At 49.8% G+C, this 19,898-nt stretch overlaps 1 protein-coding gene across 1 annotated transcript; it reads left to right on the top strand.

Annotated features, from left to right (window-relative positions):
• The first annotated feature begins 4,486 nt into the window (after positions 1–4,486).
• Positions 4,487–17,900, top strand: SH2D1B (SH2 domain containing 1B). Its single transcript, XM_066366004.1, has 4 exons — positions 4,487–4,731; positions 13,525–13,588; positions 14,803–14,968; positions 16,261–17,900. Exons 1-4 carry the CDS (start codon positions 4,598–4,600, stop codon positions 16,296–16,298), a joined length of 402 nt encoding a protein of 133 aa, XP_066222101.1. The 5' UTR covers positions 4,487–4,597; the 3' UTR covers positions 16,299–17,900.
• The last annotated feature ends 1,998 nt before the right edge of the window (positions 17,901–19,898 follow it).

Genomic DNA, 19,898 nt, shown 5'->3' with positions numbered 1-19,898 from the left:
ACCAGAGCCACTCTAGCGCCTGGAGCAGAGGCCAAGGAGCCATCCCCAGCGCCCGGGCCATCTTTGCTCCAATGGAGCCTCGGCTGCAGGAGGGGAAGAGAGAGACAGAGAGGAAGGAGAGGGGGAGGGGTGGAGAAGCAGATGGGCGCTTCTCCTGTGTGCCCTGGCTGGGAATCGAACCTGGGACTTCTGCACGCCAGGCCGACGCTCTACCACTGAGCCAACCGGCCAGGGCCCCTGGCCCATTTTTTAATGGCCCATGTTTTGCTATTGAGTGGTATGAGTCTTCATATGTTTGTAGATTAACCCCTTATCAAACACATGGCTTGCAAATAGTGCCCGCCATTCCTTACACTGTGTAACTAGGACTGTCTCATGACTCTGCTTGTCTCCACTGGTCAACTTCCTTTCTCCTTCTTTGGACAAGTTCTCTCTCCTCCTGGCCACTGGGAGAGGTGTGTGTGTGTATGTGTGTGTGTGTGTGTGTGTGTGTGTGGCCACCAGTGTGCAGCACAAAAAATACACCTGTTACCCAGATATTCCGAGAGAAGTCTTTCCCATTCTCATTTCCTACATCCCTTCCCAATCCTCCATGCCTCTCTATTCATTTTCTTCACATTCCTTGCTAAGAGTCTCACAGGGGAGGGGCCTGCCTTTGGTCCAGGCAGCTGTGACTACAAGCATGGTATTTCCCCGGAGGAGAGAATGTGGTCCATGTGAGAAATAAACGATGTCCCTGTGTTCTGTGCAGCTATTCCCACAAATGACAGGGGATCAGAATAACACAAGAGTGGAAGGATAAATATATTTTTATCGTGAAAAACCTTAAACACATCCAAACACAGAGACATGAATATGATGAACCCCACACACCCATCACCCAGCTATGATGAGTGTGTCCTTACGTAAGCACCATGCCATTACACCTGACAAACTCATCAAGAACTCCTGGGCATTATCTAATAGTCAGCCAATATATAAATATCCCCAATGCCAGGAATTTTTTGTATTTTTTTTTATTCAAACCAGGATCCAAACAAGATCCTCATGCTGCACAGGTTTGGTGCCTCACAGACGTCTTCACCCCTCGAGCAAGCCTCACCCCACCACCTGACTCAGTACTTATGCCTTTGACGGAGTGGGAAGCCACCGCCATGGTCCTTGTAGAATGCCCCTTGTATGGGGATTGTCTGCTTCCTTGTGACGGTCCCACAAACAGGAGTTAGCTATAAGAGCTTCATTCATTTCAGGTTCAACTTCATATTGTTTCATTTTTCATGGAATTTATTGAGATCACATCAGTTAATAAGCTCATAGAGGTTTCGGGTGTACGAGTTACACTACGTCATCTGCACATTGCATTGTGTGCCCATCCCTCAAAGTCACATCTTCTATCACCATATATTTGATCCCCTTTACATTAAACTACCCCCCCTCCCGAAGGTGGCTTCCTTCTGGTCGCCACCCTCTGTTGTCTGTGAATGTTGGTTTCAATTTCACATCCCACAGACAAGTGAAATCATCTTTTCCTGTCTGATTTATTTCCCTTCAGCAAGATCCTCTCAAGATCCATCCATGTTGTCACAAATGGCAGTATGTCATCTTTTCTATGGCTGAGTAGTATTCCTTTGTAGATATGTACCACATCTTATATATCCAATCCTCTATCAAAGCACACTTCAGTTGTTTCCATGTCTTGGCCAACGTGAATAGTACTGCGATAAACATTGGGGTATATGTATCTTTATGAATAAATGTTTTCAAATTTGGGGAGTTGATATCCAAAAGAGTGGCTGCTGGGTCCTATGGTAGCTCTAGTCTTAAACTTTGAGGAGCCTCCATACTGTTTTCCACAGTGGCTGCACCAGTTTACATTCTCGCCAGCAGTGAATGAGGGTTCTTTTTTGTCCACAGCCTCTCCAACACTTGATATTATTTGTCTTGTTGATAACAGCCAATCTAACAGGTGTGAGGTGGCATCTCACTGTAGTTTTGATTTGCATTTCTCTAACAGCTAGTGAAGATGAGCATCTTTTCATAGGCCTGCCGGCCATTTGTATGTCTCCTTGGGAGAAGTGTCTGTTCAGGTCCTCTGCCCATTCTTTAATTGGATTGTTTGGTGTTGAGTTGTATGAGTTCTTTATATATACTGCTAACAAAAATTAGGGGGTATTTCTAGATGAATATGAAGCGATAAGACATCCCCTAATTTTCGTGAGCAGTATATTTTGGATATTAATCTGTTGTCAGAGCTGTTTAGAAGGCTCGGCTTTCTTTGGACGTCTCCTTCGCAGAGGTGCTGTGTTTCCTGCTGCTGATTGGTAGGTGGCCAGTATTTGTCTGGTCATCCCAGCCTGGGACAGGCTAGGTCTGACCCATGGATTCAGGTGCCGACAACCTGGTCTCTCCCTTGGGAAGGTCATGATCGAACACTTGCGTAAAGTTTTTAACCCACTGACCATATTTCTTTGCCTGGATTGCTTATTTCATTAGGTATCAGAACATGGGACCAAGACGGTTCTGTCAGTGAGTAAAATCATGCCTGACTTCGCTAGGAATCTGGACTCCCCTCCCTCACCAGGGAAACCATTTTGCACTCCCAACAACAATGGAGGCGACGTTAGTCTATTTCACCCCAGCATGCCCACACAGGCTGATTTCAAACTTTTGATTTTCACTGAGGCAGTCAGGGAGAGACATCGTCCCAGCATAGATTTAATTTGTAGCATCTCACAAAGAGCAAGGACAAGGGGGGCATCCTGAGGTGTCCTCCCTCACTCAGAAGACAGCTTCACACCAAGGTTGGTCCTCAATTTCCTCTCTCACCATGAAACATTCCCTCCTCAACTGCCATGATGTCCAGGAAATGAAATAGCAAATTGCCTAAGGCCCCTCGCGAGCCACTGGGTTTTGAAAGCATCTCTCTCTCTCTTTCTCTCTCTCTCTCTCTCTCTCTCTCATGAACTGAGCTCCAGTCCATCACATCAACCACACAGGAGGGGGCTTTCCGCCAGAGAACCAAACTGCGCAGCCCGGAGGGTCACGGTCAGACCCATCCCCCAGGTGGTGGTGGACGGCGGCCAGGGAGCAGCTGAAATCGCCATCCCGGTTAGGAAGGGGTTAAGAGGAGTAAGAAGCATCAAGAGCACATGGTCCTGTTTGTGTAGATTTCTTCCTGAGACTTGGAGCAACTCTTTAGATGGAGTAAGGCAGCTATGCAGGATGAGAAATCACAAACAGTTTGCACCAGCTGACATTGGATTATAGGTACACTTACCTGGCTGATGTAGCTGGAATTAATAGTTAATTGATTAACAAACAATACGGAGGATGATTTAGCTGCAGAGGAAACGGGGAGATGTTGGTCAAAGGGTAAAAACTTCCAATTGTGAAATGAATGAGTTCTAGGAATCCAACGTGCGGCACAGTAAAGAGGAGATATTACATGTCCTCACTACTAAAGAGAAATGGTAATGCTGTGGCCGGACGGAGGTGTGAGCTGATGTGATGGTGGTAATCCTGTTGCACTATATACATGTATCAGATCATCATCGTATTGTACACTTTGAATTAACGTGTACACCTGAACTTTAAACGTGTCCATTGCATCTCCAAAAAAATAAAAAGCCGGGGAAAAGGGCTTTAAGACATGACTCTAGGGTTAACTCTTACTCTCAGACCACGAAACCACCGTTCCCAAGAATATCAGCCAATCAAGGCAGAAATGTCTCAGTAGAAAACAACAGAGGGGATTTTGTCACCAACACCAGGTTTGTCTAAGTGGGTTAACTGTCTCTGGCCAGATAAACGTTTCTTGGTCTTTCTCCATGGGGACACATCATGGCTGTCCACAGTACAGAGACTTCAAAGGACCTGAAGGTCTATCACACCAAGCCTACATCCTCTTTCACCTGAAAAAGCGTTCCTGTACCAACTTTCACGCCCAGGTGTCCCTCCACCTATACCCGCTACCTGATGCTGAGTATGGTAAAAGTGGCAGTGTTTGCCCGAGGCCAGGAGCCTTGTCCATGGGGTCCAGGAGCTTTCTATTATTCCCTTTGATGGTTTCCATTCTTCACACCACTTGACCTGTGGGAGTCCTACCCTTTCCTGGGTCAGGTCACGTCTGGACTCACTCAGCAACTCATCACTTTCTGAGCACCTGCTCTGAGCTAAGCATGTGTAGTCCGAGATGGCGTCAGCAGAAAATAAGCCATGGTGTTCTCCCTCAGAAAGGACAGGAGGAGCCAGAGCAGGGAAACCAGCCCATGTGGTCAGCCCCGCTGCACCCCAGTTTTGGGGGCACCTGACTTCAGCATCGCAGCCCCAGATGAATATCACAATCCCCTCCAGGTACTCAGCCATGCTCTTACCCACTTCTGCAAATCACATTCGGGCCATCTATTGGCTGAAAGGCCTTGGTCACTTACTATCAGCCCCGCCTTTCTCATTTCCTGAATTGTGTGAAACCGAGTCTGCAGAACAATCTCACATTCATCTCATCAGCCAGCCAGGACAAGGAAGCTGCCTCCACTTCTTCCCCCTCTACACTGTCCCCAGGCTTGGGGGCTGATCCCAGGGCTACTAGTGGGTTCCCATGGATCTGTCTTATTACCACGGCCCTCTGTCCAAGAGGGACTGTGAGAGGGTGCTGCTCGTGGAGCAGGCTGACGGCAGCTTCCTGCTGCGAGACAGTGAGTCCATCCCAGGCGCCCTGTGCCTCTGCGTCTTGTGAGTAGCTTCACCTTCCCTGTGTTTGAAACTGTAGCGGATGTTGGGAAGGTTTGAAACTGTGTAGCGGATGTTGGGAAGGTTTGAAACTGTGTAGTGGAATTTGGGAAGGTTTGAAACTGTGTAGCGGATGTTGGAAAGGTTTGAAACTGTGTAGTGGAATTTGGGAAGGTTTGAAACTGTGTAACGGATGTTGGGAAGGTTCGAAACTGTGTAGCAGATGACGGGAAGACAGCCAAACAGAGGAGAGCTTCTGTCTCACTCTGACTTCGCAGCCCACGTGAGCCCAGTGAGCAGAGCAAACCCTGCCCCGGGAGGTGGGAGGGACAGATGTGCATCCATGGCCTCCACCTGCCTCTGTCCCGGTGCAAAGGTCTCCATGGACAAAATGCTGGAGCAGCATGGTGAGGGGCAGGGCTGTAGGGACTGAGGCGGTGAGGGGACTGCAGATGGGGAGGTCCCCTCTGGTAGAGCTTGCTTGCTATGGACAAGGCCCGGGGCCCTTGGTGAAATTTCTTTCCGAGAGACCGATTTTTACATGTATTCGGCAAGCTTCACTTACAATACGTCCAATGCTAAGTCCAGCTTTGTTAGGTCTGTGAAGGCTTCAGCACATGGCACCCCCCATCAGGGCCAGCATCTTAGAGATGAGGAAACAGGGCCCAAATTTCTCAAGTGACAGTGCTTGTGCCACATTTGGGCCCTTGGGAAACTTCTTCTGGCGTTTCCGGAGAGGCTCGAGGCCAGAGTCATCAGGGAGGGGGCCTTGCTCAGGCTGCCAAGAAGATAATGTGTAGAGAAATCAGCAGGAATCTCCTCCTTGGAGAGACCCCTGAACTTTTCCGCTTACTTGTTATGGGAATTAAAGCCCAGTGTGTCCCCCCCACATGTGTTGCATGCTTCTTAGAACCAGGGAGCTGTGAGGACAGACGTGACCATCATCAATGATGGAACAGGCCGGATGGGTTCCTGCTCGATACCATGCAGGGGACTCAGGCGTGAGAGAGAGAGGCTCACGTCCCTGCAGTTGGAATTTCCAAGCTCCCAGCGGTGTGGAGAGTGTTTTCACGTTGCGAGTATATTTTAGCCAGGAGACTCCTCTTCTTTCCCAGAATTGCACAATCACATTCTTTACTTGTTTTTAGCTTTAGTTGTTTGACTTCTTTTTATTGATCCCCCCCCACCCCCAGTTTCTAGGTCTGAAGATAAAACAATTTTTTCCCAAACACACACACCCAGACAAAAGATAACTACAGACCAATTTTGGTTTCATTTACTATCAATTTTCAATAAACTACTAACCAGATAGCATCCAGGAACCCACAAAAGAGGCTGGGCTCAAGTCTGGCCCAGTTTAAGAACGTCAAGGGTATGGTTCTGTGTCAGGAAAATTATTGGTTGAACGACATATTCATATGTCAAAGGTTACAAACGGCATAACACGCTCAAATTTACTTCAAAGATATTAGAGAAAACTCAACAGGCACCCCTCCATCAAACATACATGCACAGGTGCACACACACACACACACACACTTAACACACGTCCAGCCACACAGCGCTAGAGAAAGACTGCCTGAGCCGAAGGCCAAAGGGAGGGCTAGAATTCCCACTGAGGCCACAAATGTGCTGAGATGAGGTTCATTATCAGTCATATCTCCCAGGAGGTATCAGAAAGTGTGCTAAGTCAAAGGAAACACACATTTGTAAACATCAGAAAGGAAGCCTCAACATTATTATCTGCAGTGGAAATGATTTAATACTTGTTACATCTGAGATTTAAGCAAAAAACAAACAAACAAACAAAAACCCTAAAAACTTAAAGAAAATTCAATGAGGATATCTGCCTTCCTTTTTTTATTACTGAATTTACTGGGGTGACACTGGTCCATAAAATTATATGGGTTTCAGGTATATAATTCTATAATACGTCACCTGTATACTGTATTGTGAGCTCAGCACCCCAAGTCAAGTCTCCCTCCATTACCATCTATCCCTCCTCTGCCCTTTCTCCCTGGTCGTCACCACACTGCTGTCCGTGTTCTGAGTGTTTTTCTTTGCTTAATCACTTTTGTCACCCAGCCCCCAGCCCCCTCCCCTCTGACGGCTGTCAGTCTATCCTCCAGGAAATCTTACCTTTGGCGACAACATGGATGGACCAGGACGGCATTTATGCCAAATTAAATCAGCCAGTCAGGGGAAAGACAAACACCCTATGATTTCACTCACATGTGGGAATCTAATGAGCAAAATAAACTAACAAACCATTTAGAGACAGACTCATAGAGACAGAGGAACCTGCCTCTCTAAACAAGATAGAAAACCCAGAAACCAAAGACGACGGACTCATAAGATCATTCTAAGGAAAATTGATGTTAAAGACAATTTAAAAGATTGTTGACCAACGGACAGAAACACAAACTTCATGAACAATTAAGGAGTTTTAAAAAATCAGTTGGAAACAAAATATAGTTGGAGCCAGGAGTGTGGGGGGGGGGGGTAGGAATTATTTGAAACACAAACATGCAGAAGACACAATAACGCTGCCTCTCGCTCATAACTAATGAACTACAGATCAAGGAAAAACGAGGCACCCTTCCTCCTGTTTGATGGGCGAGAAAGAAAACTTGGCATTAACCAGAGACACACGCATGGTTAGCGACCCCACATCTCGCTAACGAACACCTATCTTATAGTTACTACTCTCCACCGTAAAACAAAGTCAAGCAGGTGTTCCATCACCAAAGAGGACTGATCGGTGGGGATGAGGAAGGGTTGCCATCCGGCAGGGTGCAAACGTAGGAGTGGGGTGAGGGGTCTGCCCAAGGAAGATGGACAGTCCCATTGGGAGGAGAAAGGTCACTAAGAGCGGTGATGACCACAGAGCTCGGTTGTAAACACAGAGGCTTCCTGTGGGGCCGTGGCAATGACGCGTCACCTCCCACAGACCCTCTGCCTCTGTCAGGCACAGGCTGCTGTCACACAAGGGCACGGTGATGATGACAGACACCTGGGGAACCTCGGAGAGGAAAAGGTTGCGAATTTGTTCTTTTCATCTGATACCTGCTTTTGTACCCTTTTGGTGACTTATGTACAGGTATTACTTTTGTAATTAAAAAAAAAACTTATAAAACTCTAGTGAATCCTGTCTACTCGAATACAGGGCCAAGGCCTAGGGAGGTTCTAAGGAGAGTGAGTCCAAGAGGGAACATGTTTTATCTTTTTTTTTTTTCAAGGAGATCCAACATGTAAATAAACAGAACAAGGTCGAGTATTAATTCCAGGATAGACAATTTTATTCAAATGCAAGGACAGGGTGAGCAGGAAAGCCTCCGAGAGGAGGTGGTGTTCGAGCTCGGGCTTGGACTGGATGAGAGTCAGTCACCTGGAAATAGCAGGAAAGCCCAAGCAAGGGAACCTGATTGTGGACTCTTGTCATTCTGACTTCCCCTCTTCTTTGCTCTGTTAGAATAGCAGTGTGCTACTACTCAGTGGCAAAGACAGAACTAAGGGGAGGAAGTCAGAGAGAGTTGGCCTGTGATGACCATGGACAGGAAATGCTACCTGACCACACAGCCAGATAGAGCCTGCAGAAAACAATGGGCAAAACACCACAATGTAGACTTCCTGAGTGTCAGATGTGGGAGCTGCCTCTGCCTAGAGTCGGTTGACTCCAAGTGGGGTTGCTATCTGGGATGCAAGGGGTCTACATGCAGGGTAACAAGAAGGGGGGGACTTCCTGCAGCCCCAGGGAGGCTCCCAGTGAGGAGAGCCCAAGCCCCAGACTTCTGTGGGGTTGCACTGAGGAAGATAGGCCCCTAGAGTTACTTTCAACTCTCAGATTCTGAGATCATTGGGAAGACTTGAGTTCAGGAAGAAAAACAAATTCAGTCTTTTTTGTTGTTTTTCAAAAGTCAAATGTAGCCCTGGCTGGTTGGCTCAGTGGCAGAATGTCAGCCTGGCATGTGGATGTTCCAGGTTCAGTTTCCGGTCAGGGCACACTGGAGAAGTGACCATCTGCTTCTCTATCCCTCCCCTGTGCTCTTTTTCTCTCTCTCTTTTTCTCCTGTAGCCATGGCTCTACTGGTTTGAGCAAGTTGGCCCCAGATGCTCAGGATTGCTCCATGGGGCTTTCACCTCAGGCACTAAAAATAGTTTGGTTGCTGAGCAATATTCCCACATGGGGAAAGCAGCCTCTGTAGGGGGCTTTCCAGGTGGATCTCCATGGGGGCACATGTGGTAGCCTGTCTCTGTCTCCCCTCCTCTCAAATGTAGAGAAAGGTATAAAAGAGAAAGCAGAGCCTGACCAGGCGGTGGTGCAGTGGATAGAGCATCGGACTGGAATGCGGAGGACCCAGGTTCAAGACCCCGAGGTCGCCAGCTTGAGCGCGGGCTCATCTGCTTTGAGCAAGTCTCACCAGCTTGAGCCCAAGGTTGCTGGCTTGAGCAAGGGGTCACTCAGTCTGCTGTAGTCCCACAATGAAGGCACATATGAGAAAGCAATCAATGAACAACTAAAGTGCCACAACAAAAAACTGCTGATTGATGCTTCTCATCTCTCTCTGTTCCTGTCTGTCTGTCCCTATCTATCCCTCTCTCAGACTTTCTCTCTGTCTCTGTAAAAAAAAAAAAAAAAAAAAAAAAAAAAAGACATAAAGAATAAATAAAAAAGAAAGCAGAAGTTATCTCAGATGCACCCCTTGGAATATGTGTTTTGTTGTACATCAGCACCTGTCTCTGCAGACTTCCTGTGCACAGTACGTGAATTTCTGTGCATCAGTGGTCTGTTACACATGACAGTCTGCAACCTACCGTGTCAGTGTGTCCCAGGTACCCTTCAACGTCAGAGACAACCAACACTCTATCCTTCCATGTTCGCTCAGCGTCCCGTTGATTGGTACATCAATTTGTACCCAGTCATGCCTTGAGGGTATTTCCAATTTGGTCCTGCGGATCTGATGTGATTGAAGACGATTAGCACTTTGCATTTAGACCTTTCAAAATGTGCCCAACTCTGTCCTTAGGATAAAGCCTTCCCTGGTTTACTCCACACGCTGACACATTAGCCCAGCAAAAGCCTGTCCCTCTGCAGCCAAGGTCAGTGATGAGGCCAGAAGCCAACAGCCTCAGGACACACTTCTGTGGACTCAGATTCCCCTCCTCGCAGCATGGAAACGAGCCGACACCCAGCTGACATGATAGAGCGGCAGCTGCCCTGCCTTCAACTGAACTTTTAAAAATTTGTTTAAAACAAAACTAGAACTTCACCTTGAACACGTTCCCCCACCACCCTGGGCCCCAGCATGAGACCAACGTGTTAATGTGTGGTCCGTTCATGTGAGCTCAGAGACCGGGGTGCGGCACCTCCCGTAACCACCATGTAGCATCCACACCCATCGGGAAGAGAAACGTAGAGACCTGCGTTTTAACCTTTCCTATCTCAACTGGACACTCAGTGCTGAAGACTTAAAAGAGGCCCCTAAAAACCCTGTGTGTTTTTCACACCTCCCATCGGTTGAAAATTTCCACAGGACAACTGAAAGCACAGACCTTTCAACACACCAATGGACCTAAATCTTAGAAATGATTGAATGGCCACACAGACCTCAAGCCTTGTTGCATGTCCAGAGTTGTCCCCACGGTGGTCACTCTGACCCCGGGACTAAGCCTCCACCTATGACTGAGGACCTAACAGCAAAGACAGGAAACATTATTATTTTTTTCTATCTAACGCCAAAGGCCAACCATGAGAACAGTAAGGGATGAACTTAAACTCAGTGTGTGGTTCAGCCCTCCGTGGTTTAATGAAAATATCCCACTCCTGTCCCTTCTTACATCATGGATGCTCTCTACAGTTGCATGGAGGCATCAGGAACATAAAACAGACACTGCACAACCTGATGAGTTGTGATGCTTGCACACGCCCATGAAAACACCGCTGCAGCCAAGATGCAGAGGCGCATAGCCCCCAGAACCCCCCGGCCCTCTCTGTGGCCTCACCACCCCCACCAGCCCCCCAGGCCCCCATCACCTGCCTTCCAGCAGTTTTTTCTTACTGCACCTTGTGGTCAATGTGTCAGAAGTCACTCTCTCATGGAGTAGGGACAAGTCACAATTTCATATATATATACATTATATATGTCCCCCCCAAGGCAGGTCGCAGTCACGATCACTGTGCTTGTCTCAGGCACATCGCCTGGAGATTAGACACCTGTGCATGTTACAGGAGTCACATGCTGTCTTCTCACTCAGGGCCCTCACAGCTTGCACTCCTGCGCGGACTCACAGCCGAGTCTGTGCATCGATTTCCACCTCCCCCCATGCAAATAGGAAGGGTGCGCGGGCCCGGGCCCCTGTGGTCAGTTCAGGCTTTGTATTTTTAAAATATTTTTCCCCATTGATTTGAGAGAGAGAGGGAGAGAGGGAGAAAAAGAGAAGCATCAACTTATTCCACTTAGTTGTTCCATTTAGTAGTGTACTCACTGGTTGCTTCTCATCTGTGCCCTGATGGGGGTGGGGGTGTTGGACCCACAACCTCTGGTGCACCAGGTGGATGGTTTATCCACTGAGCCACCTGGCCAGGGCCTAGATTTAATATTCTTAAGAAACTACCCAGTTGTTCTCCAAAGTGATTGCCATTCTTGCTGGCACGGGGAGTTATGGTGGCTGGGTGTCCTCAGCACACGCAGTATGGCTCGTCCTTTTCATTTTAGGCACATTCACGGGTGTGCCACAGTGTTTGATTGTGGTTCTGATTGGCCTTTCGCTCATGACTAATGATGCTGAGTGTTTCTTCATGTGACCACTTGCCATCCACACATCTCCTGTGATGACATGCCTATTCGGGTATTTCACCTACGTGAAAGTATTTTTGTATTTATTTTCTTATTGCGTCTTGATGACTCTTTACATATTTTGGATGCAAGTTCTTTAGAAGACAGGTGATTTGTAAATGTTTTCTTCCCTTTTGTGACTTTTCATCCTCCTAACAGTATATTTCAAAGAACGGAGGTTCTCCGTTTTCCCGAAGCCCAATTCTTCATTTTTTTTCTTATATAGATCACGGTTTTAGTGTTTTAGCTCATAAATCCTTGCCGAATTCAACTCAACTCAACTCACACAAAGATCATCTCCTAACTTATCTCTGGAGTTGTATAATTTTAGGTTGCTGCATTCCACGTAGCCTGTTCTGATTCTGTTTTTATGTCTGGGGTAAAAATAAAATCACTTATGGAAGAATTTAACATAGGCTGCATGATAGTTGGGTTTCAAAAAAAACCCATATTATCATCCAAATGCAATGTGAGGACCTTGTGTGAGCCTCGATTTGAACAATACTTCCGTAAAAAGGCATTACCGAGCCCTCTTCTCAAACTGTGGGGTACTTCAAGCTGTCACATATGGACAGGGACTCTTGTGGAAACCTTTGGTTGCTTGCTGTGTGACTCAGAGACACCCACTGGCTCATTCTGGTCTCAGGAAACCCCACAAACAAGACCGAGGTCGGAACCTTGCAGACAGTTCAGCGACAAGGCCGCCTGTCCTGAAGGCAGTAGGCAGGGGTCTGACGGCCTCATTGTGTCAAAACACACTGGTCATTTGGTTCTGTAGTGCAGATGCAAGCACAGGAGTCAACCTGCTCATCCGAGCCTCAGGTCAATGTCCTGCAGTCTCATTTTTCACACGGTAACATTTCTGTGGAATCTGAACCTGTTTAACAGCAGAGAGAGGCTTGGTGTGTGCCTTTTCCTCCTGGGAAACCATTATAAATCAATACAGTATTTTTTTTTCTTTTTCTTCTTTTTCCAAATGAAGGGAAAGGAGATAGAGAGACAGACTCCCACATGCACCCTGACTTGGATCCACCTGGCAAGCCCCATCTGGGACCGATGCTCTGCCCATCTGGGGCCACGCTTACAATCAAGCTATTTTAAGTGTCTGAGGCAGAGGCTCCATAGAGCCATCCTCAACATGCAGGGCCAATGTGCTTGAACCAATAGAGCCATGGCTGCGGGAGGGAAAGAGAAAGAGAAAGAGAGAGAGAGAGAGAGAAAAGAGGAAGGAGAAGGGGTGGAAAAGCAGATAGTCACTTCTCCTGTGTGTCCTGACTGAGAATCGAACCCAGGACTTCCACAAGCCAGGCCAATACTCTACCACTGAGCCAACCAGCCAGGGCCTCGATATAGTATCTTATACTACATAGAGGACCGTCTCTCCGCTGTTAAACAGGTTCAGATTCCACAGAAATGTTCCTGTGTGAAATCTTGGGATTGGAGAAATATTGGTAAGGTAGGTATCTCTTGTCATGTAAGTTGATAGATTGAGTCTGTTGGCTAAATTCTGGTTGAAATGCTCAGCCAGTGGCCCCTGTCCCAGTGAGAAATAAGAATGCAACACAAAACCTCCAACATCCGCTATGCTAGTTACACGACCATCTCTCGTGAGTAACAGCAACATCGTTTACTGAACAAACTGGAAGGTCTAAGTGTCGTCTGGAAGCTAATCCCCCCTGAGAGCAGAGGGAAGAAGAGAGAGACCCACCAAGACCACGGCAGCTGTGAATTCTCTGTCCTGGTCCCCTGTGGCCACAGCCCAGACTTCCCCCTGCAGACTAGGGTCCCCCTGACAAAGTCTGGGTCTCTTTCCAGTTCCATCAGCGAGAAGGTCCAAAAATGGCCAGTGGCTTTTGGGGACCCACAGTTGGAAAAGGTTTTACACGCAGGAGGTTAAGATCAGTGTCACCTGGGTTGGATGGAAGAACATTCTGATTCACCCACACTCATCTTCCCACAGGTTTCAAAATTTCGTCTACACGTACCGCATCTTCAAAGACAAGTACGGGCATTACCACACAGAGGTAAGGACGCTGTCACCAGACCCACTGCACCACTAGCTAAGAGCTGGGGAGAGAGGAGCTAGGGAACCCCTGGACCGAGGCGTGGCAGGTGCAGGCATTCTGCAAAACAAGCGGGAATTGGAAGACACCAGAGCAGGGGTCCCCGAACATTTTACACAGGGGGCCAGTTCACTGTCCCTCAGACCGTTGGAGGGCCGGACTATAAAAAAAAAACTATGAACAAATCCCTATGCACACTGTCTTATTTTAAAGTAAAAAAACAAAATGGGAACAAATACAATATTTAAAATAAAGAACAAGTAAATTTAAATCAACAAACTGACCAGTATTTCAATGGGAACTATGGGCCTGCTTTTGGCTAATGAGATGGTCAATGTGCTCCTCTCACTGACCACCAATGAAAGATGTGCCCCTTCCGGAAGTGCGGCGGGGGCCGGATAAATGGCCTCAGGGGGCCGCATGCGGCCCACGGGCCGTAGTTTGGGGACCCCTGCACCAGAGTGTGGCTCCATTTCTGAATCACCAGCCTGGTCCCCATTAGGGACGTTAAGCCTCACTGCAACGTCAGAGGACCTCTGACCCCCCCTCCCTGTGGTCCCACACGGCAGCCATGCGAGGACCTCAATGAGCATCAGAACCCCTCAACACATGAGAGCAGAGGAAGGAACCCCCCTTTTGTTCCCAAATTCCTTCTAGAGATTCCTGTAGGGAATTGTCCAGGGCTCACTGCAGTGAGCAGAACCCACAACATCCCACACACCTAGGTCAGGTTGGCGTGCCGGTTTTCACTTTAAATCAAGACCTTTTTTGTGTGTGTTGTCTCCTTGCCTGGAGATTCTGAATCTGTCAAATAGGTAAATTGTGTATCTGCATTTCCTATTGGAAGGCTATCTCTGTTAGTCCCGCTGAGAGCCAAGCCGGCCAGCCAGGCACAGAGCGTGGCGTCAGCTCTCCGTGTGCAGCCAGGAGTCGCCCCAAACGCCCTCGCCGTGACTGGGTGCACACACAGGAGGGTGGCCCAAGCTGGGGTCCCTTTGTGGCCAACCCTCTTGACCCAGGGCAGCTGAGTCACAGACAAGCATCAGTGCCACTTCTGGGATCCCCGAGGCCTGAGTGCTGACATGTCCAGCATGCCGGCTCACGGGCCACCGAGAATGTTACACATCACACAGCACCGTGCAACGATGAGTGATCTCCCTCTTGTGTTTCTGCAGACTGCAGAAGGCGCTCCCAGACAGATCTTTTCCAACCTAAAGGAATTGGTCTCCAAATTCCAGAAACCAAATCAAGGGCTGGTGTATCCCCTTCTAAACCCAGTCAAGAGGACCAGGTCTTGCCGGAGGTTGAGGAAGTTGAAGGTGGACCCGGACGACGATTACGGTAAATGCTCTCCCATGGGTCAGAAGGTAAATGCTCTCCCATCAGAACCAGCACAGACATGCTGGGTCGGCTTCGAAAGCCACCTCCTTGTGGCAACTGTCCCAGCTTCTGGGACAGCAGGGCAGCAGACATCACACCAGCCAGCTTGCGGATTTGGGACAGATGACACATAGGCAGACATTCCAAAGAAAGAACTGCTTCGACCCCTCCCCAAGGCACAGCCCGAGCCATGGGGCTCGGTGTTTGCTGAGCGCTCACATATGTCGTTCTAGGGGACATGTTACTTCAGATGTGTACCAACAGGTATTATGCCACCGTGTGCGGCAGAGAACCTGGGGGCGGAGGCCACTCCTGTCACAGCCCCGGAGGCTCTGCCCTTGAAACCCGCTCTCAGAAAAGAACCTCGCAACAGACTGTCAGTTACAATCACTCTGACCTCAACTCGGACGTCCTGAGACATGGGCCGTAGCACCGTCTTTCATTGCTGGGATGTATGGTTCCATTCCCAATGAGAGGGATCGGGGGGTTGTCAGTGGCAGGTGACAGTGAACAAGGCAGAGGACAGAAAGTCCCGGGAACCCAGTTGTTACCCACACGCATTGCGTTCTGTCTACAGCGAAGTTCCCTTTAGGCCGCAGCATGTGTGTCATCTCCCCAAGACTCAGCAAGGGCTTGCTGATGAGCCACCCTTCCCGCACCACTGTCCACTTCCCCATGCAGGGTGTGCACCTTATTACACAAAGGCCCTCCCTGTGCACTCAGCTGCGGTGTGACCCCTTGGCCATTTACCACCAGAACTTACAGGAAAAAGCTGGTCTCAGGGGGCAGAGCTGGGAACTACAGCCCGTAGGCAAACCCAGATGAGCCGTCAGGGGTGGTGGGGGCTCCTCTCAGCAGTGATGAAATAACCACAGATCTGAGAGGAGAGCCCCTTACAGAGTGTCGCCCCAGAACCAGGCAAGTGTGATACCCTGTCCCTGCATGCTCAGCCTGCAAGTGAGCGCCATATCCTCGTGACCGCCATGGGAAATGCCACCCCTTCCCTGGGCTCCTTAGGACAAGGGCTGTCCTCACTCCGGAGATGCCTGGGGCTTCCGCTGGTGCCTGACTCATAAAGAGGCCCCCAACTTGGCCAAAGAAGCAAGCACCATGTGGCACCCCTGCCCTGTGGACGTCCCTCAGACATGGCATCGGGCTAATCTGTGCCCAGGAGAGGTCCCCTTTCCCGTGCAGGGTTGGTCGGCGGGACTCCTGGGTGCTGGGCCTCATGGCTGTCCTCTGCTTGTCCCTAGAGAACTCTAACAGCGATTACGTGGAGGTCTTGCCTTGAAGACGTGGAGACAACAGCCAGGAGACACGACGTGGGGAACCATTCTCACCGGCCGCCTGCTTCTCCCACACGTGCTGGTTGGAAATCAGAATTGTGGGCACAATTCAGACTGTCGTGGTCTGGTGACTGCAGCCACCGCCTCCCGGGTACACAGCTCGATGGCCTTGAACCCCTTCCCTCGCGGCCAAGGACACTGGACGATTCTCCCTGACACATTCGAGGAGCCGCCACCCACCCTGGTGGGCCTCCTCCTCCCACCGGGCAGACGGGCAGCTTCCCACAGATGCGGGGTCTCAGCTGTGCCAGAGCCCGAGTCCTGTCCTGCCCCACAGCCCAGCGATTCTTCCTTCTTTCCCGTCCTGACCTTCCTGCCCAACGTGGCCCGGGATGCGCTCTCTCCCTGACGTGGCCCCGTTTCCTCAACGCACCCGCCCTCCAGCAGCATGGTGGGGACTCTGTACGGGGACAGATGTGGGGATATTTTAGGGACCTGTGGCTCCTGTTCCCATCCAGGTGTCAAGGGCCACCAAAGTGTGGCGGGGTTGCCCTCGTGTGCCCCTTGGTGTGCAGCCAAGTGAGCTCAGGAGGGACACCTGGACGCATGCTCTTGGCAGGTCAGCGGAGTTGCTTCGAAGGCCCCGTGGGTTTTCGTGTGAGTTCAGACTTTCAGCTGAGACCTGGCGAGTGGGGAACAGGCCATGTCTGTGATGCTCCCTCTCTCTCCTCTGCAGCCAGAGTGGTTCCCTCCCCACCCAGGGCGGAGTTCTCTCGCCAACTTATTCAGAAGAGAAAGTCCAGTTGTCTAGACAACAGGAGCAGACCTTGTGGCTGGACTCCCAGAGTGGTGGTCAGTCTGGGTTCTCGGGTCACAGTGGCCACAGCCGCCACTATGCAGAGAGGACTAAGATGTGAGATGCAACTGCATTCCAAGCGCAGAGGGAGCCAGAGCTTCTGGCTGGGCCAGTGAAGGACACCTGGAGTGAGCCCAGCCCGGGTTTAGTCCTTGGTCTTTGCCTCTCGCTGCGAGGTACAGGGAGGGTGCCCGCCCACAGAGCCCACGGTCACCCAGGCACGGACAACGTATTCAGCGACGGTTTCCAGAATGGATGACTGGACGCGTCCATATGGACAATGTGGGGTCCATCCTTTGGGGGACGGGGGGCAGGGACCGGTCTGTCAATCGTTTCTAAGTCTAGTAGAATAAGGCTTAGACTTTAAGCGCTTCTGATGATGACTCCCCAGGTAGTGCTCTCCTCACTCCTGAGTGCCCTGTTTGGTCCCCAGTGGTGATGGAGCAGGTGTGGCATCATGCTGTGCCATATGGGAAACTGAACAGCTAAAGGTCTGGGCCTGTGGGGCTGGGGGGAGATGGCTTAGACTCCGACAGCTGTCCCAAGCACCTGGGTGCTGGCCTGTCCCATGGTCGCTGCATTACAGGCGTGAGTGACACTAACAACATGGTCGGTATCACATTGCTTAGCTGCATTGGTTTGTAAGAAATGCTTAGCTGCATCACGATTATGGCTTTTAATAATCCGCTCAGTCCAGGAAGCTAATATTTCACAAACGACTTCTGCATTAAAATTCATAAACTGAATAGAACTGTAATTGACGGAATCACAATGTGCTGACCACATGAAGTGAACAACGTGGCCTTTCTCCTTGCTTTGCTTCCCGTGACAATTCTGGGAGGTATGGATGGTCTGTCCTTGAAAGGTGGCCCTGGCCAGTTGGCTCAGTGGTACAGTGTCAGCTCGGTGTGTGGACGTCCCAGGTTTGATTCCCAGTCAGGGCACACAGGAGAAGCAACTATCTGTTTCTCTACCCTGCTCTCTCTCTCTCTCTCTCTCCCCCCTCCTGCAGTCATGGCTCAATTGAAGCAGGTTGGCTCTGGGCACTGAGGACAGCTCCATGGCCTCTGCCTCAGGTGCTAGGAAGAGCTCAGGTGCTAAACAAAGGAGCAATGCCCCAGATGGGCAGAGAATCACCCCCTCGTGGGCTTGCCAGGTGGATCCCAGTCAGGGTGCATGTGGGAGTCTGTCTCTGCCTCCCCTCCTTTTACTAAAACACAGGAGCCGAGCCAGGCGCTCCGATGACAGAAGGCACCTCTGAGCAAACCCCTGCTCTCTGGGACCTCTAGTCATTTTTAGCTTCACTGTCAACTTTCATTTCATGGGTCTGGAAGATGCAGTTTTTTTGTTTCTGTTTTTTCTTTAAAAAGATACTTTGCTTTCCAAGCCCTCCGCCGAGTTGGAAGGGCTCACCAAAACACAAACCACCAGAGACAAATCTGAATGAGGACCATTGCCACTCTTTGCCCCTGTTAATTTTTTAAAAGCTCTTTGCTAAATGACCACAGGGAGAGGGGCAGGCTGCGGCACCCACACTGGGGTCAACGAAGCTCATGTTTTTCACATCACAACAATAACTCATAGTTCTCACTCCCAACAGGATACAATCGGAACAGGCTTGCTGTTTCCAAATCGGGCTTGTGCAAAACCTGGTGCCGCCTTTAAACCGAAGGTGCTTCTCAGGTGTTTCTGAAAGCTCTCTGCCCTTCCGCATGGCAGCATTCTCAGGAGTGATCTAGAACTACCACGAAGGTCCAAGAACCAACAAAAACAACAACAACAACAAAAATAAACTGACCATTTCCTGCGTGGTCACCCCTAGCACCCCCTCCTGTCCGGTGTACCCAGTCGTCTGCCTTCTCACAGCAGACTGCTGGAGCGATCCGTGCCGTGAAAATCTTCAGCCTCAGGGAAAAAAAGATATTTTATGCTCACTTACATGACAGTTGGACTGAATATGAAATATAGGTGGAACGTTCTTTCCTTTCAACGAGGTAAAATATCAGGCCACTGTCGTTTTACAACTGGCTTCTTGTTGAGACGCCCAATGCCCTCTGATCCCCTGCACGGAGGGTGGTGGTTCCGTCCCCTGGAAACGTGAACGATGGTCTGCCTTCACGATCTTACGTTTCACTGTGACATGTCTCCATGTGCATGTTCTCTTCTCTGTCCCATTTGGGAGTCTACACGCCGTTTCTGTCTCAGGGTTTCAATCTTTCTGTGCTTCTGGTGGCGGGGGGGGGGGGGTGTTCCTTCTTTTCTAGAGGGACCCCTGCATGCCCCCGCTGCAGTTCCTGGTGGAGATGCTGTCTGGTTTTTCTTCCGCCTCTCACCTGGGTGGAAACGGTCTCAGGAAAGCTACAGCCTCGCTAACATGGAGCGAGAATTTATCTTGTCAGCAAAGCTGCTGCCCCTTGCAGAAAAATCAGTCATTGGAAATGGCAATGCCACAAGCCAGCCACACGAGGTCAGACAATCACTGAGCTAGCGAGCACACAGTTTGTTGTCAGCACAAGGCACTGTGCGTCCACCTCCAGGCGAGGCCAGGCCAGCCTTCCCAGACTCTGCGATCGGAGGGGCTCGGAAATCCTTCTGCACGGGTCTTGGGGCTGTGTTCTCACAAGTCCCAGAGTGGATTTACACCAAACTCTTCAGAGCGAGTGTCTGGAGGGGGCACTGGAGTCCGCGGCGCCCCTGACTGGAGGAGGGACCATGGACGAGCTGTGGGAACTGCCTAAGCCTCTGGTCA

Source organism: Saccopteryx leptura, chromosome 2 (assembly GCF_036850995.1).
Source record: "Saccopteryx leptura isolate mSacLep1 chromosome 2, mSacLep1_pri_phased_curated, whole genome shotgun sequence".
Lineage (NCBI taxonomy): Eukaryota > Metazoa > Chordata > Mammalia > Chiroptera > Emballonuridae > Saccopteryx > Saccopteryx leptura.
The sequence above is the reverse complement of the archived record's forward strand: the minus strand, read 5'-3'. Positions and strand labels throughout refer to the sequence as shown.